Source organism: Triturus cristatus, chromosome 3_2 (genome assembly GCF_964204655.1).
Source record: "Triturus cristatus chromosome 3_2, aTriCri1.1, whole genome shotgun sequence".
In the NCBI taxonomy this organism is placed as follows: Eukaryota; Metazoa; Chordata; class Amphibia; order Caudata; family Salamandridae; genus Triturus; species Triturus cristatus.
This window is the reverse complement of record NC_140584.1, coordinates 499,042,089-499,069,988: the sequence shown is the minus strand read 5'-3', so window position 1 is coordinate 499,069,988 and position 27,900 is coordinate 499,042,089. Positions and strand designations below refer to the sequence as shown.

At 45.0% G+C, this 27,900-nt stretch overlaps 1 protein-coding gene across 1 annotated transcript in view; it reads left to right on the top strand.

Annotated features, from left to right (window-relative positions):
* Window positions 1-18,653, top strand: part of LYVE1 (lymphatic vessel endothelial hyaluronan receptor 1) — a 76,685-nt gene extending 58,032 nt beyond the window's left edge. The window contains exons 4-6 of the mRNA XM_085648177.1: window positions 7,821-8,156; window positions 9,294-9,372; window positions 16,027-18,653. Of these exons, the coding sequence (XP_085504303.1) occupies window positions 7,821-8,156; window positions 9,294-9,372; window positions 16,027-16,270 (659 nt within the window). The 3' untranslated portion in view covers window positions 16,271-18,653. The remainder of the gene's footprint in view (window positions 1-7,820; window positions 8,157-9,293; window positions 9,373-16,026) is intronic.
* Window positions 18,654-27,900: the final 9,247 nt, after the last annotated feature.

Below are 27,900 nucleotides of genomic sequence, written 5' to 3'. Positions count from 1 at the left end.
GCCTCTCCAGCGTCTAAAATCGGACGTCCGACATTGGCGTTCCCTCCCACTCACCCATTTGGGACGAGCGTCCCTGTTTAAAATTCTCATGCTCCCGCGCTTTCTTTATGCACTCCAGAATGCTCCATATCCCATCCCAGATTCATATTTTGCCGGGATTGACGCTGTGGTGCGGGGATTACTCTGGGAGGACCGCCCACCTCGGATCGCTATGAACAAGCTCACCATGGGATGGTACAACGGGGGGATAGGGTTGCCTGACATACGTCTTTATTACCAGGCATCCCAATTGACAGCAATTAATAGTTGGGTGTTCGGCCCCCACGGTGATCCCAATTTCCGCACCGACCACTGGCTCATGGTACAAGGTGGCTACAATAGGGCATTGTATACCAACCCCGTAGACCTAACTTAACAGGTCCCATGGCCCGCACCGTTGAAATATGGCACGGCATTACGAGAAGGCTGGGGTGGCATAACCGCCTAACAAAAGGAACCCCGCTATGGGAACCAGATATCCTGGGTCGTCTCAGTAAGTGCCCCGGGTTCGATAAGTTGGACACTATCGGTATCTCAACTGTGGGGGACATGTGGGTGAAGGGGAAATTGGCCACATTCTCCGACCTCCTGACTAAATAACACCTCGCGCCCTCGGAGGCATTTAGATATCTTCAAATCAGGCACGCTATCTCTACTGCCCTACCAAGGGGCGCCCCTCTCCCTGACTCTTCTCCATTGGAGGATCGGCTGTTATTGGACCCAATGGAGCACAAGGCTATCTTCCTAATGTATAAAAAATTGGTAAATAATCGCACTGATCCTATGCAGAAGGTCGGTGTGAACTGAGAATCTGATTTAGAAGCTATGGAGGATGAAGACTGGAGAGACGCTCTCGCCTCTCCCAGAGAGATAGCAATCCCCATGCGTCTCCGCCTCCTACAGCTTAAAATATTGCACCGGACATGTTTTGATGCTAAGCTACTGTTTTGACTGAGGAGCCGACCAGATCCGCTCTGTCTATTGCGAAAGGGTGACACGCCAAATGGGCAGGACATGCGACAAACCTCTGCATCCCTCTCCCAAACTCTGCCTCCTTAACATTTGGGAGGCTACCGACCTTTCTCAGTGTCAAGAATTCCTGTCATACGAGGGAAGGAAAACGGTAACCAGCGAAAACGGACTACATCTCCCAGGATGCTTAGCGGTTGAGAGGTTATGTAAACAGGAGAGCTGTTACATAACTCAAGGGAAACACGCCCTTATGTAAACAGGAGAGCTGTTACATAACTCAAGGGAAACACGCCCTTATGTAAACAGGAGAGCTGTTACATAACTCAAGGAAAACACGCCCTTATGTAAACAGGAGAGCTGTTACATAACTCAAGGAAAACACGCCCTATAAAGGGAGGAACCGGGAGGTACAAGGCTGTCGGATATTGTGTTTACACCGACGTACCTGCTTCGTGAAGAGCAGTGTTCCGGAGTGGTGCTCCAGTAAGGCAAGAACGGAGGTAGGTCGAGTCGTTACTCCCTGGGCCGTGTCTTGCCCCATCGTCACCTGTGAAGGACCCGGAAGCTCTACCGGTCAACCATTGAGCTTCGCTTTTTGACTCGGCTGAGTCCAAGCGCAGTGGCGCTTTTGCTGGTTGGAGTCGTAACTCCCAGCCCGACCAGAGACACAGGGACTGCCAGCTGTAACGCACACCAGGAGGTGTTTGCCGCGTTACAGACTCGGAAGTCCACAGGATCGATCGAGCGGCTGCTCTCGGTTCAGTCTTCTTGCTTGTGATTGGGGTATCGGTGACGCATCACCAGGAGGTGACTCCGCGTCCCGGTGCAGTCTGAGGAAGAGGTTGAGCGGCTGCTCCCTTCAGGTAGAGACCCCGGCTGGGTGTTTCCCTGACTCCTCGATTCTCCCCAACACTCTTCGTGCCCCTCACAGCCTACCGATTGGCATTGTCGGCCATTTCATTTCTGCCCTCTGTTGGCATACGCCGGGATCGGCGTATATGCAGAGGACGGTTAGGACCATCCGTGCTGTGGGCTGGTAACGTACTTAGCCTGGAGGATTCCAGTGACTATAACTTTTGTTTGTTCTTTGTATTTTATTTGCCTTCATTAAAAGAACTAACCCTTCACAAGTGGTTGCGTCCTCATTGTCGTGTCTGTTAAACGATCCTGAGACGTTCAGGGCGTTACACTCAGATGGAGCAGGAGTGGGCTGCAATGAGGTGGATGATCACAAAGCGTAATATAGCACAGAAGTGGGGATAGGACACTAGCCTGCAGGTTACAGACTGGGCAAAAGACATGGACTGTGCTATGATAGCTGAGAAAACGGTCTTCACGGGCCGGGTATGCCCTAGGAAATGGGATCAGAAATTAGGAAAATGGAACAAATACAGAGGGGACATTTGCATCTCCCCAACAGTGGAACTACGGCGTGAGAGGCAAGACCTGATGGCCCTTCTCACAATTGACGCTGGATCCCCTCCACCGGCGATATGACACGTGGGTATGTACAGGACCCCTATATAGTATTCTAGTATGGCAAGTACGGTTTTGGTCCCTCCGAGTGGGGTATAACAGGGGCCCCCCGGGGTAGCGAACGGCTGTAGTTTTTGCTACCTGTATGTAATGTGTTGCTGCCAATGTCTTTTTTCAGTGGACATGTTAATACGAATGTAAATCACTTGTACCGATGCACTTTCTTATTAATAAAAACTGTTTAAAAAATAAAAAAATAAAAATGTCTTTTATGTATCTGGCTGGAGGATCAATGAAAGTCAGATGACTCCCCTGCCATTTTTGGGACTGAAATGATTAGGCTCAAGGAGACAAACTGGTAAAAACCTGTTTCCTTTAAGGAAAACGGGCTGCATTAAAAAAAACTGCTTTATTTAAAAGCAGTCCCAAGATATGGAGGTCTGCTGAGCCAAGCAGGCCACCATATCACAGCAGACCTCCATACCTGTGAGGGCCAGCCATTCCTAATGTGTTCGCAAATTGTGAGTGCCTCATTAATATGAATGAGGCATGCAATTTGCGACCCCATTAGGAATCGCTAACAGTGTCTCAGACACTGGTGTACATTGTGATTTGTCACTCGCAAATTGCGACTCGCAATTTGTAGCAATTTGTAAGTCGCAAATCACAATGGTATACTTCTGGCCCTAGATATCTTTGCTCCACAGGGGGAATGTGATGTTGTCAAGGTTCAGCACCTATACTTTGTATCCTCAGGCACTAGGGACAGACGTGCTATCCTTCAGTTAAGTATTTCTTCCAATTTCTATCATTCAGTAGGTTCCAGATAGACTCTGAGCTTATTCTCCTGGTTTTGCCTGCTTTAGCATTTGGAAGTGGGTCCCAATCCCATTTTGGAAATATCACTATCTTCCTTCAGGTTTTCTGTAGTCTGGTTGTTGTCCTCACTTGACTTCATCTGTTAGGGCCTCATTTAAAAGGTTTGGTAGACAAAGTAAGGTAGACGAGGTGGCAGATGACTTTACTCTAAATTGTGAGATGTCTGCCAGCCCATGGCCATGGCCATGGCCGTCATGGCGGTTCACGTACATGTGGAAAAGTTTGATGGATGGTTCCGTCAAACATGATGGCCAACCATCAAAGTTTTTCAAAGTTTGACATTTTTCAAAAAGAAACTCCCACATCGGGCCCTCACATCATGGGAGTTTCCTCCATGGTGTAGGGGTCATTTTAATATTTTTACTGACACTAACTGCCAGGTTTTTCCTGGTAGTGACAGACAGCAAAATAATGAGGAGCATGTAGGTGACTAAGTTGCAGTAGGCTTAATCGTCAACAAACTGTTTGTTTGCCTTACCCTGAATCAGGCTTGGGAGTTTGATGGAGAGTGTAATTCATCCCTGTTGTTGGTCCGGAGATTGATAAGACTGGCAATCTGCTGTTTGGGATGTCTATAGAGATTAAAAATGTAGTTCAAAAGTCAAGATGACTGTTTACACTTTGAGATTATGTTTTATTTTATTTTTCAGTCCTCATGCCACAAAATGATTTAGAATCTAGAAGCACTCTCTTTGCACCTTAAAAAACAATATGAACTACTCAGAATGCTGTGAACTCTTCAAGGTCTGCAACTTTATTGGGATAAAATCATAAGTCTTTCAAAATAAGAATTTGCTAAGGGTGATCCAGAGGCTATAAGGGGAGGAAATCAGCCAGAGCAGAGTAAACCATGCATACACTTGATTATTGTTAGACCTGGCACAATTGGCGCGGGTCTCTCCTGCATTTTTTGCCTTTGCCTCCTGTGTTTTTGCTGTTTGTTGGACTCCGTTTTGCTGGTCTAGATGCTTGGGCACTTTGCCACTGTTGTTCAGTGCCAAAGTGCAAGTGCTCCCTTTGTAAATTGTTGTTATGGATTAGTGATTCCATGATTGGCATATTTGATTTACTTGTCAGACCCTAGTATAGTGCACCGTGTGTGTCCAGGGCCTGTAAATCAAATGCTGCTAGTGGGCTGCAGCACTGATTGTGCCACCCGCAGAGCCAGCCTGTAAAATGTAACTCTGGCCTGTCATTGCAGAGCTTGTGTGCAGTCTGGGACTGCCATGTCGACTTAGCAAGTGCACACACCTGCCAGTCCATAAAGCTTCTCTCCTCTACATATTAGTCACCCCTAAGGTAGGCCCAAGGTACCCCTGTAGGCAGGGTGCATTGTATGTGAAAGGTAGGACATGCCCTGTTGTGTGTGCCAGTTTCGTTTTTCACTATTGCAAGGCTACCTGTTCCCATAGGACAGAATTGGGAGTTTTTTTATAACATCTTATAAACATAACTGGCCCTGAGGACAAGGTAGAAAAATAAAGTTTTGTATTTCTGAACTTAGAATGTTAAAATGCATCTTTTAGTGAGGGTGATTTTTACAGTCTGTGGTTGAAAATACCACTTTTAGAAAGTAGGTATTTTCTTGCCTAACCATCCAGTGTGCCTCTGCTAGGTTTGTGTATTGCATGTCTGGCTTTTGCATGACAGGGGGTGTAGAGGGGCAGCGGCTCCAGAGGTCTGATGAGTCAGGGCTGGGCTGAATAGAGCTGGCCTGCATTTAGAGTAGGGGGAGGAGATTGCCCTTCAACTGAATGGTCCTGGTCTGCCTTCAACAATGCTGTCTCCACCTCCTGCCAGGAAGCTGCACCAGTGAGGACAGAACTGGTTTTGGCTGGGTACAGATACTCTCTGCCTTCAGAGAACAAAGGATTCTTGTGTATAAAAAGAGGGCCCAGACCCCAGACTTTTAGGTCACTTCTGGGAATCAAGAGTAACCTTTGCCAAGGAGTAGAGAGGAGGAATACTGTCCCTGTGATGTTTGCTGTCTGGGGTTGGCCTGCAGTGGCTACTTGCTGCCAAGGACAGGAGAAAAGGACTTTTGCTGTTTGCTTTGTCACCTGCTTGAAATCTCCAAGGGCCTGAAACTGAGCTTGCCTCCTGTTCTGAAGACTCAGGTACACAAAGACTTCACCACCAGCTCCCCTGGGTATTCCCCTGGGAATTCTAATCTTCAAAGAGGTGCCTGCTGCTGTTCTGGACCTCGAGAGACTGTTTTCTGCTGGGAGCTGGAAAATCAACGCAACTACGAAGAAGTGAGATGCATCCACACCTGTTTTCGACGCATCGCAAAAGATACTGTCGCAGCGCCTGCCACGGCTCGAGAAATCGCCACACGCTGCATCAAGTGCACCGATCTCCAAAGTCACAGATCACCGCACCCAGTCTAACGCAAGGCCTGCTGTGCAGCTGCATGAGTTCACGCATCGTCACCGGATCGTCGCATCGCATCGTGGTGCCAAGTCTGTCGCATCGCTGTAAGAAACCAACGCATCACCGCCTCTTTGGTAAGGAACTGACGCATCACCTCCTCTGCGCTGCAGCAAGGAACCGACGCATCACCTTCCATGAGTGTAAGGAACCGATGCACACCTTCCCTACAGCCCGTTTTGTTTGTTTGCGTGACGCATCCCAGGTACTTTGTGAGAAAATTGTTGCATCTTCGATTTTGCGTAAACTGAACTGTTTCTACCATCTGAAAGTCATATATTTAATACTGTATTGTGGATTTTTGTTGTTTGGTCTTGTTTTGGTTTAGATAAAGATTACTCAAAACTGGTGTGGTGTCCATTTGTAGTGTTTTCAGTGTATTACTGTATGTGTTCACAAATGCTTTACACACTGCCTATGAGATAAGCCTGTCTGCTCGTACCAAGCTACCAAGGGGGTGAGCAGGGTTTATTTTAGGAGTGTATCCCCCTTACCCTGACTAGAAGCAAGGGTCCCTATATGGACAAAGGTACCTACCTCTGCCAACCAGAGACCCCCATTTCTAACAATTAGATTGTTGTTTTGATGTGTTATGTGATGCATCGTGTATATTGAGCTGCCATACTGCACTTGGCTTCCCTCCATTACTGTGGAGTATTGTTGTTGTATACAATCTGTGAATTAACCCCTTCAGTGCCCATGACGAGCTGGACTCGTCATGGGCTGCGGTGGCGCTGTGCCCATGACGAGTCCAGCTCGTCATGAACTCCGCCCGCTAATGGAAGGCGCGGCACTGGGCGGGGAAAGGGGCGGGCACGCAAGGGGTTAACTCTATACTTGGAAAATAAATTAGCACAGAAAAAAAGTAAAGATTATGGAGGATTGATTGATCTGTCAAACTGATACCAAATACCTTGACATTTTGCATTACAATATCAGATATTATGGTACTCATGCTACCAGAAAAGTCTGTAAGAAACACAAAATGAAAAATCACATGGAGATCATTGACACTATGGGTCACTATATGAGCAGTGGTTGCAGTCCTTTGGCAGCCAGACCAGCTGGTAAATTGTAAAAAAAAAGTGATTCTTCCACCGTGTATACAGTTTAACAGCTTAATATAATCAATCAATTCATATTTGCCACATTTAGTTGAATCCATCAGTAGAATCCATCACAGTTGTAATGTAATTGAAGAAATAAGCTCCACAATTTGTCACATATATACCAGTCACCCCTTAATGTTTTTAATATTGGATTCTTAAAAGTCACAACTTTGGAATGAATATTCTTAGACACATCTACATATCCATGACCCATCTTCTGCAGCCATAAAATGCCCATATGTGTTACAATTTAAATGAATAATAAAAAAAACGTTGGTCCAAAACAGCAGCGTGGTTAGTCTCCAGGCCTCAGTCAATTTACAAGCTGGCCACCATATTTTAATTATCTCTTAGTTATTTCTTTCACAATGTTTCCATTTTTCCATAGACTTCAGTTGTGTTCCATATAAACCTATGTTAACAGTTGCTCCCATTGACTTTGAGTGGAATGTTTAATCTTATTTTCTCAAGTTTCCCTTTAACATTGATTTTCAACTTGTATGCAGTTAGTAGCTGAAAAGATAACATTTTAAAGAAATTTAGTTCAATTCAGTGTGGACCTTGACATCTGTATACTTTAACTGTAATAATGAGGTGCATCTTTGTACCCATCTCTACACATTTTGTGGTTGTAATTATTTACTTCAGCCCGAAGTGTCACCCTCATCAGGTTGCAGTGGGAAATTAGAAACAGCAAAAGTACTAAAGCAACAGAAACATGTTTGTCACTTCACCCCTTCAGCCTGCCAGTTGGATTACTTAAGCATAACATAGATAGTCTTTGACAGTGGCTGCGAGATACTGTTACCTAGATTTAAGAATTATAGTTGCGAAATATGGAAGAAGCATTTTTCGAAAACATCAATGAATTTGACATTTTAGCCCATTTGATTATTATCCATTTTTCTGTTTTAGACATATGGATTAACTCCTGCATACCAGATGTTATTACAACTACCTTGCAGGGAACACCTGGATTATCATCAGTGTTTGACTCAGTAACAGCTGCAGCTACCTCAAAATCAATTTGGAAAACATCTGCAGGGCCTAAACCATCTATACAAAATAGAAAAGAGATTCATACTAGCATTCCTTCTATCACTGAACAACAAGCTAATGTGAAGACAGCAGTCGCCAAACCAACAACTTCATCCTCATTTTTGGAATCACTGACTACAGTAGAAGTGATGGAAGAAACAACAGCACCTCCAAGCAAAGGACACCTTAAGTCTGAGCAAGTCATATTTGGAGGTAAAACAAATGAATAGTAATTTTGATGAGGAGTATGACTGTAGCACGCTGCACGTATGTTAGAAAACATGCTTGCTCTGCCTTTGCCAAGCCCAGGAGTTAGGATTATCTGTCCTTGACAGAAGTGGAGTTTCAAGAGGAGCACCTGCAATGTTTATAATTTTAAGTGTCTCCTGTTGAGGTTTAGTTTCTGTAAAATGAGCATCTGGGTTAGACAGCCCCAGGGACCCCAACCCTTGGGCCTGGCTGTGCGATCCTCCTCCCCGGGCTGATTTTGGCCCCAGGGACCCGATCTCCTGGGGCCTGGCTGCAATTTAATGGGGAAGGGGGCCGTGCAGCTACCCTGCCTGGGCTGAGTTTGCCCCGGGGGACCCCTCCCCCGGGCCTAGCCATGTCTCCCTGGGTCACCTGGTCCCACCCAGGGCACCCAGTGTGCAATGAGAGCCGGCATTGCTCTTGCATGCAGAGAGCTGCTCGCAATGCAGCTCCCTGCAAGCGAGAGCAATAGTTTCATCTCTTTCCCTGCCTACATGTCTGCAATCAGGGAAAGAGATGCAAACTCAGCTTCCAGCAAGCAGTTTGAGATCTCCCGCTTGCTGGAAGTGGAGTGTTTGCTTTTGCTTGGTGGTAGCTGTCAGCACTCACCAAGCAAAATCAAACAGCTATGTTCCAGGGGTGGTCACCCTGGGACATGATTGGAGCCGTCCCTGAGGGGTTTTGGTTTCCAGGGCCATTATTGGGTTCAGGAAGGGGGGGAATGTGGCCCCCTCCATTGTTGGGCATGGGCTGGCCCGGGGAGGTGGTGGTCAGCGTCCATGTTTTATTTATGCATTTGCTCCGGAAATGTGGTGGGCCCCAGGGCTGGGGGTCCTCGAGGACCTCCTCTATATTCTTTAACTATTCCATATAAAAAACCATGCTAAGGATCTAGCTTTCATCTAAATTTCGTATAATTCTGTTCAGACGTTTTATTCGTATCGGTTCCCAAAATACCATTTAAAATTAACATGGGTAAATGTTTTGATGCATGATTTGGTATATACATATATCTATGTCTGCCAGTGAAAGTAAATGTGTCCCAATAAAACATGGAATGAGTACATCCATTTATTGTAAATTATCATTGTTTATCTTTAGGTCTCCCTACTGCCCTGCTTGTGTTGGCGTTGATCTTCTTTGCCGCAGCAGTCGCTCTTGCAGTTTGCTATATTAGAAAGTAAGTGTGGTTCTGATTTAAATTGCTTGCTAAACATGTGTAGCTTTTTCTATAAGCCTTTGGTACACACATTTATCCTTTAAGACTTGCTGTCCTTAAATGAAAAGAGTTTTCAGTGGTTACCCCTTGGCTTTATTGACTTACATTTTTTCAGACTTTGCGTTTACATTACACTGCACATAACACATCCTTTTCTGTTTGCTTTTTATTAGTGAATCCAGACAAATAAGTTTTGATATCATCATTCTCGACTTCAATTTGTTTTTCTCATCTCTTGTTCCATTGTTCTTTAAAGCCTTTTGCTTCATTCCTTTACACCCATTAACATCTCACTATGACAGACTCCTCAGGGTCCAGCCGAACGAATTATTGCACACGTTTACTTAAGGCAACCAGTTCCGGACAAGTATTACATGTAGTGCAGTATCAGAACTAATCAGATGATCCTAATCATAACCTCTCCAATACAGAGCACAACTCAACCTCTCCTATGTGTTTGTGCCTTATTTAAATGGGCACCATTCACTCTTTAAAAGGGACATGCAATGCTGTGTGCTAGAACAACACTGCCAAATATATGTTGATAAACTGTAATTTTTACTTATGTTGGAGAATTATTTTTGCCCATTTCAGCCATCACTGCTTATGGTTTGGTCCAGAGACTGACAGCTTTCCATAAATACTCAAACCTCTAGCTTCTCTCAAACAGCCTTCGCTCAGACTTGTTGAAATTCTCTGTCTTTCTAAACCCTGCCATGCCACAAGCAGTTTTATCCCAATGTTTGTTAAAGAACAGCAGGCCGTCTTTAAGTCTAAGGAAAAACCAACTAATTGAAACAAAAATTATAGATTTCTGTGGAAAAGTTATAGGATCATAAACTGCAAATGCTGATCCTGACAAAAAAAAGTGTCTTTTGTATAGCTGAGAATAGGTCTGTGTTTTTGGTTGAGTGTATACCCCATTGTTCTCCACGTGATAGGGAAATGTTTATATTTATGTTTAGGGAATTTGTAAAGCGCACGTATACCAACGGTCTCTTGGCGCTGTGGGGAGAGGGAAGCTGTCCTCCAGGGCTCTAGCAGTAGGCTTAAGTAAATAGCCATGTTTTAAGTATTTTCCTAAAACTGGTGTATTACGGAATTAGTCTGATTTCTGTTGGTAGGGAATTCCAGAGTGTGGGGCCCAGTACCGAAAAGAATGATCCGCCAGTTCTCTTTCGCTTAAATCTCGGGATAGTCAGCATATTCATGGTAGCTGATCTAAGGTTCCTTCTGGGTAAATATCTTGAGATCTTAGTGGAGATGAACTTAAGGCCTGTTTCGTGAAGTGCGTTAAAGACCATACAACCGGTCTTGAACATAGACCTCTGGATCACAGGCAGCCAATGGAGCTGTTTCATGAGAGGTTTAGCGTGGCAGTGTCTTGGTTGCTGAAAGACTAGCCTGGCAGCTTGATTTTGGATGAGCTGTAACCTGTGAGTTTGGTAAGCAGGGAGTCCCAGATAAATGGAATTGGCATAATCCAGCCGGGACATTATCAGGGCAAGCAAAATAGCTATGCTTGACTCCCTAGAGAAAAGTGTCCTGATTTTCTTGAAGGTCCTCAATTGATAAACGCATGAGGACGAGACCAGGTTAATCTGTTCCTGCATGGCAAGATTAGCATTTATCTTGATTCCCAAACTTTTGACAGAATTTTTGGGTATGGGAGGAGAGCCCCATGCAGCAGGCCAGTGTACAGGTGTCCACCGTTCTATTCTGTCATTAGAAATAATTATCTCTGTTTTGTCCGAGTTTAGTTTGAGATAATTATTATCCACTCATTGATGAAAAGCATGGTGTGTTGGAATAGTTCGTTGGTGTCATTTGTTTCATTAAGCGGGAAAATCAGCTGCATGTCATCTGCTTAGTTGTATACCTTCACTCCCCTTTCTTGAAGAGCATGAATCAGAGGGCAGATATATATATTGAACAAGTGAGGGGAAAGGGATGACCCTTGAGGTACCCCACAAGTGGTATTGACCTGAGAGGAATTAAAGGGTGCCAGTCTAATGTACTGGGTGCGTTCTTCTAGGAATGAGAGCATGCAATCCAGAGCTGTGCCTCTCAGACCTTCCGCTGCCAATCTGTCCGCTAGGATGGAGTGATCTACGGTATCGAATGCAGCGGACAGGTCTAATAATACCAGGGCCTGTGTACACCCCCTGTCTGCTCCTTCCTTCAGATCGTCCATGACACTTAGGATAACTGATTCGGTAGAGTGCAATGGATTAAACCCTGCCTGGTGGGGATCTAGAAAATTAGATTCTTCGATGAAGGTGCACAGGAGTTTTGCCACATGCGCCTCCAGTAATTTGGCCAGGTAAGGAAGGAGCGAGATAGGCCTATAATTACTCAGGAGGTTGAGGTCTACTCCTGTTTTCTTTTGTAATAGCACTATCACTACCTCTTTAAAGGCGAGTGGGACTACCCCTTGCTCCAGAGAGGTGTTTAGAAGGGAGAGAAAGGTAGCCGAGAAGTGAGAGAGCAGTTCTTTTTCTATCCTTACAGGGCAATGGTCATTGGGGGAGCCAGACTTAATCTTATTTCTAAGTTCTTCTAGCCGATCTGGGGTGATTTTTTGAAAGCTGGACATTGTTATGGCGTTTTCATATTGCTTGTATGATTTCCATTGCTGATGGCTAGTAGAGAGTCCTGGATAGCCTTGATTTTGTTAATAAAGAAGGTGTTCAACTCATCACACAGGACCTGGGAGGGGGTAATGGCCAGAGCAATTCGGTCAGGGCTGGAGAGCTCTCTGACAATTTTAAAAATGTCTTTAGATTTGTTACTAGAACTAAGTACCCAGGTAGAGTAGAAGGCCTTTTTTGCCTCCACTATAGCAACCTTATACTCAGTAAGTGCTATTTCATACCTTTCTGTCGGAGAGTAACATCTCCGCCATTTCCGTTCTGCCTGGCGCGTTTTGAGTTTTACAAGTTTTAACTCCTTAGTAAACCAATTTGAGGTTTCATGTCGCCTCAGGGACCTATCTTCCCGCTGAAAGGGGGCATGTACCTCAAATGCTTGTAATTGCCAATTGGAGATGGCTCTCTCCATCTCATTGACATTGTTTGTTATGAGCGGCAGAGTAGATTGCAACATGTGGAGGAGCTCAGGTAGTCGAGCGCGGTTCCAATCTCTGGTCATAGGTTTCGTGTCTCTCGGTGATTTAACTATGGATAGAACATTTATAGAGAAATAAATGAGATAGTGATCCGACCATGCGCAGGGCTGTACCTGTAGGTCGTGGTCCCAGAAATTAGAGGTCCATAATTCATCTAATATATGTCCTTTAATGTGAGTGGGTACCATTATATGTCCTTCTAGATTTAAATTATGCAATAGGTCGGTGAGCTCTTTAGAACCCCGACTCTACCCTTCCTCTGAAGGCCAACAATTCAAGTCACCAATTAGCAATATTTTTGCATAATCTATAGTAAGAGGAAAACATCACATGTTCACATTTGACCAGTAAATTGCATTTGCCCATGCAGTTTTCTCCTGTGACCCAATTTTCAAACAGGCACATGCATGATTTGGTACTGTGTGGATACGTTGCCCCTGAGTACAGTACGAGACCTACATGTGTATGAATATTTGATCAATTTGGTCCTGGTTTAAATCCTGGCAGATGGCCTGTGGGTCTGCCAGGGCAACAGAGTAAATTACTCCGTTGCCCTGGTGAAAGGAACACCCCCCAGATTTATAAATGACCACCAGGCCAGCAGTCACTTATAAAAGCACTGACAGGAATTACCGTCAAGGCACCACAGCAGTTCCTGTCATTGCTTTTTACTCTCTGCTACGGGCTGCATCAGGAGGATGAAGCCATGTAGCACAGAGTATTTAATTTTTCTTTTCAAATGAAAACAATATAATGCTCCCATCACCAAAGGAGTATTCTCCCATGGCAGAGGGAGCATTATAATGATTTTACTGTTCCTTACCACCAGGTACAGCAACATTTAATTTATTTTGTATTTATGTATCAGGGGAAGGAGACTGCATGCCCCCCTCTTTCCTGGGCCGATTTCGGCCACAGGGACCCCATCCCCCAAGGCCTTTATTTATATATTTGATTTTAACAAAGGGGAACGGAGGCCCCACGGTTCCCCCTACCTGGGCCTATTTCAGCCCCGGGGTCCCCTAGTCGGAGGCCCGGCCTTTCAAAAAACTTTTCTTCAAACTTAAAGGGAGGGGGGCCTGGCCTTTTGTTATATTATTTGGAAAAAAAGGTGGAGGGGGCTGCATAGCCCCCCTCCCCTGGACAGAATTTGGCCCTGGGGACCCAATCCCCCTGGGCCTGGCCTCTCCATTGGGGCCCGCGGGGGAAGCTTCAAGGCCTACTGCGGGAACTGGCATTGAATTGAGACACAAGGAGCTGCTAAACATGCAGCTGCCTGGATCTCCAAGCAATTTTCTGTTTCCCTGCTCACTTAACAGCAGGCAGGGAAACAGACAAATGCTCCGCTTTCAGAAAGCAAGAGCATTTGTGAGCTCTCACTTGCTGAAAGTGGAGTGTTTGCTGTGGCTTGGTGGGAAGCTCCCAGCAAGCCACAGCAAACTGCAATGTTCCGGGGTGGGCACACTGGGCATTGCAGATGCCAGTCCTGGGGTGTGGCGGACCCCAGGGCCATGTATGGCTCCACTAGGGGAGGCCGTGCAGCTCCCCTCCAGTATTTGCTTTAGCCCCAGGAAAGTGGTATTATTTACCCGTGGGGAGGTGGCAGTCAATGCGCCCCCCGCACTGTATTAAATGAAAGCTTCGGGCAGAAGAGGTCCCTGGGGCTGCTGGTTGGTCTGTGTGGCCCCCTGCACTTATTTGTATTAAAGCCCCAGGGAGGAGGCGGCCGGGGGGTCCACTCACCCCCACTGCATTCATTAAACGTAAAGCCCCGGGGAGGTTGCATCAATGTGCCCCAGATTGACCCACCCGGGGTCGATTCAAAATAAAGTGCAGGAGCCGGCACTTTGTTTTAAAAATTTTTGTTTTAAATGCTTGTTTTTGTGCTGGGGGGGTCAATTTCGGACCCCCCTTCCCTAGAGGCCTAAGAAGACAAAGAATTTGTACCCTTCCCTCTCTTCTTTTTTGAAAATTTTTTTGTGGGACTCGGCTTCAAGCCAAATCCCAAGATGGCTGCCAACACTTCATGGTTGAAGTGTTGGTAGCCAGTCAAATTCCAATAGAATTTCAGTTAGATTTTGGGCTCCCAGATATCTATATTTTTTTTATATTTATTTTTATTAACAAACTTGGCGATACATTTAAATCTCATTCGACAGATTACGGTCTTAAAATATATATATATATAAGGATAGCATCCACTCTCATCATACTGATAATCCGTTATTACAGTAAAAAATTATTCAATGTCATCCACACCACTCCTTCTTTTCTTGACTTGAGGAAGGAACATTTTGTGCATTACAAATAATGATTCATGTAGGCTTCAATGTCCCCTGTGCATGGTCCAGCAGCTCCAAATGTTATCCCATTTCGTAAGGCAACTTAGATATCTATATTTTTAAAACTTAAATATCTAAAATCTTTTGAACAGATTTACACTAATTTACAAAAAGCACACTTTCTGGACCAACATCTAGCTTTCTGCCAAATTTGGTGTAATTCCATTCAACGGTTCGGGCTGTAGTCATATTCAAAAAATTGAAAGTCCATATAGACACAGCATGGGGAAAACACATTTTGGACCCCTCCTTTTTTTCTCAGCCCCCTGCTTGACGGATCACTCCAAAACTTTCAACACAGCAGCTGAACCAAAAAGTGGAAGTTTTGTGAAAAGTTTGTGAAGATTCGTCAAGCGGTGCAAAAGATATAGGCAAAACAAAAAACGCTTTTCCTATGGGAACTTTGATAGGGGTTTAACTTACCTTGAATAAACTTACCAGGCATAGTAAAGGCACATGTGGTAAAGGCGTTGTGTGGTTAATACTTTGGGGTGGTAAAGGATGTGTGATAAAGGCATGCTTTGTATAGTCATACCACCAGATACAATAGGGTAATTTGTTTCTTTTTCCAGCAGTGGCATGTTAATGAATGGTGTAATTTATTCTAGACTGGTGCAAATAAGGCATTGTGTTGGAGAACAACTGTCTGTAAAAATTAAATAATAAAATATCTCAGATAAACATAATATTAAACTATTAGACTATTCCATAAAAACCCTACCATCTATGGCCTCTGCCACATTGCTTGGCTGTATCACTGACCTTTCTTTAACACCAGGAACCAAGCGCAAGAGAGAACATATGGAGCAGCAGAGTAGAATGTAAACTGGAGCAGAATACGAAGGTTGGCAATGTAAGATGTTCTTCACTATCCCAACACAGCAATTAAGAACAACTTTAATAGACAATTGTTCTGGCAACTTCTGTGACAATACTCACAATCAGCACCAACACAGGGCACTGGAATTCACAGAGTAAACTGGTTATGCTTCATTTAGTATAAAGTAGTCCTCCAGATGGCTGCAAATAAATGGCTCATCAATGTATACAAGTGTATTGCTGCTCTCTTGATCATCTGCTGCTGACATTGCGCTGCGAATTATTAGTCATTATATTGAGCTTGTGTTTTTTTGTTATTCCTTAAAGGTACAAAGCAACCCTTCAAATTACAAGCGAGCCGAAAAATGATGACAATGTTGAAGTAAAGGCATTGAAGGAAACTGAAAATAATTCCAAAAATGATGAAAATTCTCAATTAATTATATTGAAGGAAACTAAAAACAATGCTAAGCCTTCCAACGGGGAGCAAAAGCAGAATGGTAAACCTGCTGCTGAAAACAATGAGGCCAAGCCACCTGCTGCAGAAAAGAGTGCGGAAGCAGAAGTGTAAAAGACGTTTCCGTTTTTTAATTCCACAAAAAAAGAAAGCAAAACAGAGGGGATTAATTGGGTCATAAAAGGACTGTGACCACTGACTTTCACAGTGCACTTGTCTTTGTAGTGTGTGGAAATCTTTCCAGTCTGCAAAGATTTAAGAACACTATCATAGCTCTTGTTTTCTTTCCTGGCATACATTCTCTAAAACCAATGTTTCCTATCATCGTTGAAATAAAAATTTGAGTTAGGAAATCAACAATGCAATGGATTTGTATTAGGAAGATTTGAGCTCCTCCCTGCTTAAGTATCTGGGGTTCTATGTCAATAAGGGTCTTGAGCGCATGTGGCGGACAACTTGGACTGTGGCTTGACTTTGTGAAATGGACAAACATGAACCTGTTGTTGTGGAGAAGATCACAGGCAGTGAAGATGATGACTCGTCCATGATTTACTTATGTGCTGGGCATGCTCCATCTGTTAACGCCCCTTAAGATCCTGCGGCAGGCTGACAGGGGTATTCATTTCTTTATCAGGGGATGATGCGGCCCCGCCTGACCATTGGGAAACTTATTGTTCATAGATCCTCCAGTGGCCCTGGTCTCCCCTCTACTGAGCACTATTGTATGGCCTTACATCTGGCGCAACTGGCCTATTTGCACCCTCATGCTCGAGATCCCCTGCTGTGTGGCACGAAAGAGAACTGTATCATGGGCAGACCTGCAGGGCTGCATGCCCTGTATATGCCCACCCCACCACCCCTCCGGGTAGGTGAATTCCTTGATCCAGGCGATGTTCAGAATATGGGGCCATAGTCACCTTTCAGTGGACGCTCATCTTCATGAAAATGCGCCCATATGGCACAATGCCAATATTCGCATAGGAGGAGGACTGCTCAATCAGGGCCCCTGGCACAAAACATGGATTTACAATCTGAGTCACCTGATCTCCCAGGGAGAGCTCAAATCCTTTGTGATACTTCTAGATGAATGTGGCCTCCCCTCAGCCAGCAATGGAGGTATATACAACTATGCCATTGTCTTACACATGGATGGGGTCCTCAACCATGAACTTTCCTCTCTTCTCCGGTGCTCACTTATCTCAACACCTGGGGTCCATTTAAAGGCGTGATGTCCGGCATGTATCATCTTCTGATTCGTCATCTTACTCCCTGCCATAGGCAGTGCACCTGTAAGAGAGGTGAAAGGGTGCCTCCAGGTGGAGTACAAGGTGGTGGACTGGGCTGAGATCCTGGACAACCTTAGCCGGGATGCGTGGGAGACTCGGATGACATTTTGATTTTCCAAAGTTCTGCAGGAGTGGCACTAGATATTGACGAGACTCGAATCTGCGGGGCTGCTGCTGCTACACTTGCTGGAGATGTAGATATGTCCACTGTGACATTGTTCACATACTCGACTGTTGTCCTGGCATCCACACCTTCTGGGACGCAGTAGAGCCATGTTGATGGGGACAACAGTTCTATCTGCTCAGCTGCTACGCCACCTGACCCTGCTTCACGACACTGCAGCTTCTTTTCAGTGATCCCATCATGACGTAGACTAGTCACCACTGCCCTGACGGCGGCCAAGCTCTGCATTTTGCACCACTGGCACTCCACACAGCTGCTGTTGCGTGAGGAATGGCTCATTGAAATGTAAAAAAAAACACCTCCTATGAGAGAATCATTGATACTATGCAGGATAAGGCGATACATTTCTTCTCATATAGTCTCCCTTCCTGAAGGAGGGTGGCTGATATGTTCTCGATGTGGAACTGGTGGCCTCGGTCTGCTGTACCCTCCACCCCCCTCCACTGTGTTGTGGGGTACACTGGCTTTGTGGCCGCCTCAGTCTTGCCCTTCATCTAAACAATAAACAATTGCAACACAAAAAAGCAAGCTTCAAGCTCTGCAAAGAAATGTCTACGGAAATTGTTTAGAATAATTATCCTTATAAATATAACCACATAAAATGTATCATGTCCTAATCAACAATGATTTCTATCCATATGGTAAAGTTTCTTTACAATAAACTGATGTTGAGCTTCAGTATCTTTCTTGATGATTAATAGCAGGATGGAACTAGCAATGTCATGAGGTAAATACACATGCTTATGACAAAATTAAGCCACAGGGGCTTCTGATGTAGAAAAGGTTTTTAGACTGCAAACTCTTCAGGAATTCCTCAGGTAATTTTAATGTTAGTAGACATGTGTTGAAAATACATTGAGTCCCACGAAGTGTGCTCCTGGGAGGACCTGCACCTAAAATGTCAATGTTTCAAGACTCACGCTTGAACTGATTTAGTTTTCCACTTTGATGTTGTCTCTTATTTTTGTTGCTTTGTAAAATTCATGATTCTATTTGTAAGATTAAAACTTCTAATGGTTATAAATAATTTACCGCTCTGAATTTAACTGAGATTAAGAAAGAAGCGTTGCTCAAAAATGAAGGATTCTTGTCTGTCTGTTGTTTGTTACTTGATTACTCATTATGAGAAACTGCTGTTTAGTAAAAACACTATAAATTGATTTTTGTTGGGATTGGCATTCAAAAATTCCATTTTGGGAAGGCTACATTTCTAAAAATATCGACAGGCACTCTCGACATCACCCTCATTCCTACCTAGCTACTTACATCCATATTTAAAAGATAATCTAAAACACTGTACAAGAATAATGATTTTACTTATTGCCATGTACTTTCTAGCTTTAAAATAATGTCTATACGCCCTGCATAGAATAGGGGCCTAGAAGATTAGAGTTGATTATAAAGTAATGTTCTAGTAGCAGCTTAGAAGAACAACCACCATCCTATGTGGAAACCGAACTGCCCATCGATGCCTTGCCGCATTCCTCCAGTGTCCTGGATGTAGGAGAGGTGTAGTATGGGATAGCAAGAATCTAATGGCATCCGTAATTCGCACAGGGATTAAAGCAAGACATTGAAATCCATGACCAGGACTTCAGTGGCAACATTTATCAATATTGGTGGGGTCAGTGGAATTGATATACACACTTTTTGAACTCTCTATGACATTACTGTAAGCAACGCCATACAGTCTTTTACCTTGACTTATTACAAAGAGGTGTGAAAAATATTACACAATAAGTGAAAAGCGAATAAGTCCTACAGAAAAAAGGTAGAAAAGAGTCTGCGCAAGATAAGCACAATCCGCGTGGCAGTGGGTACAACCCCTAAACGCCCATAAACCATGCTCCCATCATCAGGTATTTGTCACAAAATGGCTGGACATCAGTAAACGAGGCCATTGGGAGAGGGACTGAAAAATAAAAAAGGCGTAGAAAAGAGTAGTTGCAGGTAAGAGATGGAGACAGCAAAATGGTAAAGTTTACCGATAGTATGAAAGACAAATGACTTAATACTCACTGTTTGAATTCCCTTTGTTTACCCACCACCTGATGTGCGTGCACCAGGGTCTACTTTAACATGGCTACGGGCATATATGGGCAATAAGATTTTATTTCAATGCACATATTTAACAATTTATGATCATTAATTTTTTTAATACTTATTGATCATGGAGCATCAGTGTGCGTGGAATCAACTTCTTATGTGAATGTTTTCTTAAAATAAATTATGCCTTGGTCAGCATAGAACAGAAGTTTCTCCCGAAAGGCAGCATTTTCTGAATCACCTCAAATAAATGCCTTTTTGGCATCCCAGTTTTACAATCTGCATTGTAGGTAGTCAGAGGCAGATGTGTTAAACCATTGAGAAGGAGAAGAAATGTTCAGGTCTGACACCAAATGCAGAGAGACGTTTGCCTTCAATTGCGCCCCTAATGATAACATCACCACGGAGAAGTGACAACATTCGTCTGGACTGGACTCCCTCCCCTCTCCCTGAGGAGTACATCAGCCCAAATCCAACACAAAAGAAAACTCTAGTAAGAAAGCCTGTCCATAGTCTGTATTGGAATTGAAAAAAAGGCATATGTGCAATCTCTCAGTATCTAAAACATCCACTTTATTAAACAAGCTCATGCATTTGTGTAACATCTATAATGCATTTTCAATAGCACTACAGTCAATATTTGTATATTTACAATATCCCCAAAAAAGGTCAGTGCGCAAAAGTTTGGCCATCCACACCTGCTCAAGGCTCTCAAATGTAATGTGTTATACACCACTTAATTTAATTAGCTTGAACTATACAAAAATCACAAGCTACGTCACTATGTCCCGACACTGACCATTTTATTAATAACAACATTTTACTTTTTACAATCCATTTCGTTTAAAGCTTCATCTAGTTTTCAGTTCTGACAAACGAAACAGTGAACTCCAACCATGTTTTCAAGGTGTCCCTGGCGAATATGCATGCAGTGGTTTACAAAGAACGAATCATTCCAGTGGCAATCATTTGCACTGTTGTTTGCCATTCTGAAAAACCAATTGTCTTTCGTCATTCTGTGAGCAAAAACAGCACAGTTCTCGGGCAGATATTAATAGACAAGACCTCATATTAAATGCGTTATTTTCCTTCTAACAGTTAATGGTAGATAGAGTGACAAGTGACAATAAACTCCCAACGGCTTGACAACACTCAGCTCAAAGTGGCAGTTATGAGTGAGTTAATTAAAGAGAAAAAAGTAACATCAGATTACAGATTGGGATGGGTGAATTTTGCAGTGTAGCATTACGGATTGTACGCCAAATTTTGGGCCTTTGTTTGATACTGTTTCCAATTTTTCTCATATATCACTCAGCTGTCTCTTTATGATTGTCTTGACCTCAATTGCTGGCAAAACTCACCAGCATGGCTTCAAATGCTGTAAGTGTTTCTCTGGCTGAACACAGTGCGCGAGTGTGTTCCCAAATACATGTACAGATGCTGGTTAATGGTTTTGCTAAACATTTGCCATGAACTTGAAGTGAATTAACACCAGATTACCCAAATGTTGTTCATCATGCCTAACAAAAAAAGCATAACATAATATTACAATCTATGAACAATATGAACTCAAACATAACTACAGAAACTTAACATACTTTGGAAGTTCAAAGTGCGGGATTTGGTATGCCCCTACGTGACAAAATTGACATTGTTACATTTTAGACATATTACAATGCAGGTACTTACCTGTCCTTAAGCCTGCAGTCACATGCGTCTGATACAGGTCATGTGACATTACATTCTGATAGGCGATGTCACTGTATAGCAAGCGTGCAGACTTTCTTTGAGCCTATGGTAATGGTCATCTTTAGGTTCCCTGAACTGATATATCTTCAGCGGTAATGTCTCATTTATATGTTGACATAGTGTCCATTCACTTTACATGTTCACATTCATATTGAGCTGGTGTTTTGGAAGAGGGCCCATACATTTGTCTCTGTAACAAAATGTTCTGTATGCATTGGAGTCTCTTTTGGAGTTTGGCCGTGGTTCCTGCGTAGAGGGCGTTGCCGTAGTCCAGTCTGCTGCTGACGAGGGCCTGTGTCACTGTCCTTCTGGTTCCGGTGGGGATCCATCTGTAGATCCGGCGGAGCATGAGGAGGGTGTTGAAGCAGGAGGAGGAGACGGCGTAGAATTGCTGGGTCATTGAAGGCGATGAGCCCAGGATGACCCCAGGTTGCGTGCGTGCGTGCGTGGTCGGTGGGTGCAGGTGCGACTCTCAGGGCAGCTGGCCACCAAGAGTCATCCCAGACAGTGGGGGTGGATCCGAGGATGAAGACCTCTGTCTTGTCTGAGTTAAGTTTCAGGCTGTTGGTCTGCATCCAGCTGGCGACGGCCTTCATTCCTTTGTGGAGGTTGGTTTTGGCGGTGGCTGGGTTTTTGGCGAGTGAGAGGATCTGTTGAGTGTCGTCGGCGTAGGAGACGATGTTGAGGTTGTGCGAGCGGACGATGTTGGTGAGAGGCGCCATGTAGATGTTGAAGAGGGTGGGGCTAAGGGATGATCCTTGGGGCACGCCGCAGATGATCTTGGTGGCTTCAGAATGGAATGGGGACAGTCGAACCCTCTGGGTTCTGTCGGTGAGGAAGGAGGTGGTCCAGTCCAGGGCTTTGTTGTGTATTCCTGCGTCGTGTAGGCGTGTGCGTAGGATGTGGTGGCAGATGGTGTTGAAGGCGGACGAGAGGTCCAGGAGGATGAGGGCCGCGGTGTCGCCGTTGTCCAGTAGGGTCCTGATGTCGTCTGTGGCAGCGATGAGGGTGGTTTCGGTGCTGTGATTGCTGCAGAATCCAGATTGGGACGGGTCGAGGATGTTGTTCTCCTTAAGCAAGTGGGTCAGTTGCCTGTTGACGATCTTTTCGAAGACTTTCTCCGGGAACGGGAGCAGGGAGATGGGCCCGAAGTTCTTGAGGTCCTTTGGGTCCGCTGTGGGTTTATTGAGTAGGGCGTTGATCTCGGCGTGCTTCCAGCTTTCCAGGAAGGCGGCGGTCTCGAAGGAGCTGTTGATGAACTTCCGGAGTTGGGATGCGATGATGCGGTTTGCTTTGTTGAAGATGTGGTGAGGACAGGGGTCGGATGGTGAGCCGGAGTGGATGGTGATCGTGGTCTTGATGGTGCGGTCGTTGATGTGGGTCAAGGAGAGCAGGTGGTTGGTGAAGCTGGGAGGCGGTGGGTCTGCAGTGTTTGCAGCTGTAGGGAGGGTCTGGGTGTTGAAGTTGTCGTGGATGTCTGCGATCTTGCGGTGAAAGCTTTCCAGGTCATATTTAAATTTTCAGTCAGGTCACAATTCTAGCCACCATACTCAAACTGATGAAACAATGGGAACTGAAACTGTCAGTACTAGCAGGTGAGGGTCGGAGGACACAGAAAGAAACAAGCAATGGCTGCTTTCAATTGAAGGCCCCAGTAGGAGATCCATTTACTGAAGGAACATAAAATAAATGGATAAGAAAATCAAAGTACGTGTTCAGCTTAGGCATAGTAGCTGTTTTATAGATGGTAAATGGTACCTGGTAATCTTAAGCATTCTAGGAAGTTGAAATTGGTCTCTGCAAGAGAGGATGAGGAAGGGTAGTAACATTCTTGCACATCTGCCTTATGAGTGAGGTTTGTCTAGTCTGCTGTGGTAACCTATAATGCCCCTCAGATTCACCCAAGCAAGCAAAGATACTAGCAAGGTGGCGACTCATTCGAACAAAGTGCCCAATGGAAATAGCAAAAATCAGCTGCAACCTAGTTAATATACAAATTCCACCCAACAGAAACGACAGTCTTGTTACATCAATCCCTTCCAGATGAAGGCCTACCAAATAACAAATGGGGTTAAAACACATTCATGCGGCATGTACTACACTGAAAGAAATTAAAATAATAAAAAAGAGTTGAATAACCAGATTCCCTATTGGACTAAACCTGTACCCGCAGGATTAATGCTTATTCATTAGAAATGAACTGTTTAAGTGTTCTGTACCTCCTGAAATTAGTGTTGTACTAGAACACAATTTCAGTATATTTTTGACTCACCCTCTTAATGGTTTTTCTACTTTTGTGGTAAAACAATACACACCATTTCACTTGAGTATATAAAGGTAATTTTGAATTGACTTGGGTATCATATTGTTAAATTCACTGCAACAGGTTCAAATTAACAATATCAACAAATGAGCATGATATGTTGGCTTACCAAATAAAACTTTATGCTTGTTCAAATAATGTATAAAAAAGAATTTTCTAAACTATGTATTCCTCTTAATATTAAATTCTTCTCTGTCAAATGTTCATAACAGACCAAGGTCCAGACGGGCACCCTCGAATATATATATGTATATAGCTAAAATAAATACAAAAGTCGTGGGGAATGTATTGGTTAAAGGCAGTCAGTTTAAAAAGGTTAAAGGATCTACAGTAATATATACTGCTTATGATCATAATTGCTTTTCTTCAGTGCAGTAGGCTAGATATAAATGTGTACATCTCAATACCAAGGAAGATTATTTTTCTCGGCTACCAATTCTGCCAAAAGAAGTGGGCATTTTCAACAGTGTTTTTGTTATTGCAAGACCCACAGAGAGAATAAACGCAGACTAACCCTTTGTCTAGATATTTTTATTAAATCAAATCCAGACACATGCAATGTGTTTCATATTTTAGGAATAATTTGATTGTAAAAGTACATAACTTACTGTATAGTTATTCAGATGTACCTAGATGTATATAGGTTGTTTTGTGCATAGTTTTAACAATCCCGGTTTATTGCCTTGAGGTAGAGATGTGATTTATTTGAATTACCTAGTTATTGTGCTCTTATTCTCACATTATAGTTAAATGTTTTAATGTCAGCTTACTGTGGAAATCCATTCAGTCCACAGTAGCACTTCTAGTTTTTGAGCAGTAGAGTCACTAAATGTATATATTACCACTGAGTTTACCATTTTCAGGGCAAACCATCATTTAGAATCATTTAGAGATATTTTTTCAGAGGTTTAGGGGCCAGATGTACGACCACTTTTAGCATGCGCAAACAGGATAGCGACCTGTTTGCGCATGCTAAAATTGGTATGGCCATGTACTAACACAATTTTGCGAGTTGCAAATGAGTTGCGACTCTCAAGAAAGTGTTTAGTGACTCGCTATTTGGAAGGGGCGTTCCCTTCCAAATAGCGAGTCTCTAACCCATGTACTAATGTTTTGCGACTGCAATTGCGGTCGCAAAACACTCGCAATTACCTCCTACTTCAAGTAGGTAGTAATACATTTGCAAATGGGAAGGGGTCCCCAAGGGACCCCTTCCCTTTTCCAAATGCATGCAAAATTATTTTTAAGGGCTGGCAGTGGTCCCAGGGACCACTGCATGCCCTTAAAAAATGAAACAAAAAAGTTTCATTTTTATTTTTTAAAATGCATCCCATTTAAAAAAAGCTGCTTTGGACTTCTCAGACACCAGGTGTCTGGCCCGGGGCATCTCGGACCACTCCCCGGTGGGAACGGTCCTGGGGGGGTGACTCCCGCCGCAGTCGGGCCCCATACGGATACCACCTTGGGTGTTTAAGGTCCCTAGGATCAGGGAGACTCGACGGGCAGACACGGAACACTATTTCGCAGAAAATACCGGTTCAGTTACGTCAGCGGTTACATTGTGGGGAGCTTATGGTGCGGTAATCAAGGGAAGAGCGCTGTCGGTAATGACTGGCCTCAGAGATGAGAGCCGTGGGAAGGTGCGGGAGTTGGAGGCAGACATCCTGGGGCTCGAGGGTGGGAACTCCCTGGATTCAGGGGAGGACGCGCAACACATATTAAACATAAAACGGCAGGAATACAAACAGCTGTTATTGGAGGAAGCGAGTAGGAGACTGTTGGCCAGCCGTCATAGAATCTATGAGCAGGGGGAGCGCACTGGCAAGCTTTTGGCCTGGTTGGAGCGGAGGGAGAAAGCATCGCGGTGGGTGCGAGCGCTCAATGGGATCGGTGGTGCCATGATCACAGATCCGCGAGAGATTGCGGAAGCATTCGCCCGATACTACAAATCAGTCTATGCTGCACCATAGGCCTCCCAGGCAGCCTGGGCGGCTGATCTCCTGGCCACTAAAGACGTTCGGGGTCTGTCTGAGGAGGATGTTAGGGCACTGGAGGCGGAGTTGACCACGGAGGAGGTCCACAAGGCCATACTAGACGTCCGGTCCGGGAAGGCGGCTGGCCCCAACGGCATCACGGTGGAATTACTAAAGCCGATGGCCTCATTGCTGTCACCCCACCTGCTCGGCCTTTATAAGGAAAGCCGTGAGCTTGCACTACTGCCGGAGGACGTCCGAGAGGCCACCATCGTGGTTATCCACAAACCCGGTAAGCCGGTGGATGAGTGCCAATCATATAGGCCTATCTCTCTGATAGCTATTGAGGCAAAGATTTTGGCCAAGCTATTGGCGAATCGGCTACTCCCCTTCTTGCCAGACTTGATTCATCCGGACCAGTCTGGATTCATGCCGGGAAGGAATACCGTGCGTAATCTGCGTCGCGTTAACGGAGTCATTGGGCGGGTGCATACCCTTGAGGAGGAGGCCATACTGCTGGCACTTGATGCGCGTATGGCATTTGATACCGTGGCATGGGATTACTTATTTGCTGTTCTCGATCGCATGGGATTTGGCCTCAAATATAAGGGATGGATTCAGCTGTTATATGCGCAGCCCAGGGCACATGTGGTGGTGAACAACTACCGATCTTCCTCCTTCCCCATCGGTCGCGGCACCAGGCAGGGCTGCCCACTGTCGCCCCTGCTCTTTGCTATGGTCCTCGAGCCACTGGCTGTGTGGATACGGGGAGACCCCGAGATCAGAGGCCTGAGGTGGACGGACGAGCACGAGGACCGTATATCGCTGTATGCTGACGATATCTTGCTATACCTGGCTTCCCCCGCTCTGTCACTCCGTCGGGTTCTCCATATTTTGCACATTTTCAGGGAGCACTCAGGGTACCAAATAAACTGGGCTAAATCCCAGATGTATTCCCTCTGGGGCGATCCCCCCTTGAGTCCTAGAGGCTACACCATCCCGATGACCCGTCAGGGGTTCCTCTATTTGGGGATGTTCATCACCACAGACGTTGGGTTGTTTCAGGAGAGGAATCTCCAGGGGGTATTAAGGCGATTTCCCGCGGACGTGGCACACTGGAAAACCCTTCCTCTCACGTTGTTGGGGAAGGCGTCTTTATATAAGATGCTCGTGCTGCCCCGCTTTTTATACGCATTACAGAACACGCCCAACCCGGTTCCCAACTCCTATTTTTCGCAGATCGAGGCCACGGTACGTGAATTGCTCTGGGACAATAAGCCGCCCCGTATCGCAATGGCGAAGCTAACAATGGGATGGTACAATGGGGCAATAGGACTGCCTGACTTGCGACGGTATTATCAAGCCTCGCAACTGACGGCCATAAACAGTTGGGTGTTCGGGAGACACGACGACCCGAGCTTCCGCACTGACCATTGGCTGTTGGGAAAAGGGGGTTACAACAGAGCCCTATACACCAATCACAGGAAGTTGAGATTGACAGGCTCAACGGCGCGCGCGGTGGAAGTGTGGCATGGGGTACAGAATCAGATGGGATGGAGGGGTCGCCTGACGAAGGCCACCCCACTTTGGGAGCCGGATATACTGGGGAGACTCAGCTCATACACAGGATTTGATAAATGGGACTTGATCGGAATCTCTAGGGTGGGCGACTTGTGGGTAAAAGGGAGAAAGGCATCATTCTCGGGAAATTCAGACCAAGTACCAGTTAGCCGCGTCGGAGGGATTTCTCTACTTACAGATTAGCCACGCCATAGAATCGGCCCGGCCCAAAGACGCACCCCTCCCGGACTCCTCTCCCTTGGAGGATAGACTCCTGTTGGATCCCATGAACTGTAAGGCCATATCGCTCACGTACAAGAAGCTGATCAATAATAGAGGTGACCCAATGACTAAGCTTAGAGCGGCCTGGGAGGCCGACCTGGGGGACATGCCCGACGAAGATTGGAGGAAGGCATTGGCCCTGCCCAGAGAGGTGGCTATCCCTATGCGTCTACGGTTGGTGCAACTTCAAGTCCTCCATAGGGTGTATTTTGACGCCAGATTATTGCACAGACTCAACAGGCGACCAGACTCGCAATGCCTCCGGCAGTGTGCACTGACTGGCACATTTTTCATATACTATGGGAATGCCCCCGCATACAGGAATACTGGGTCAATGTCAC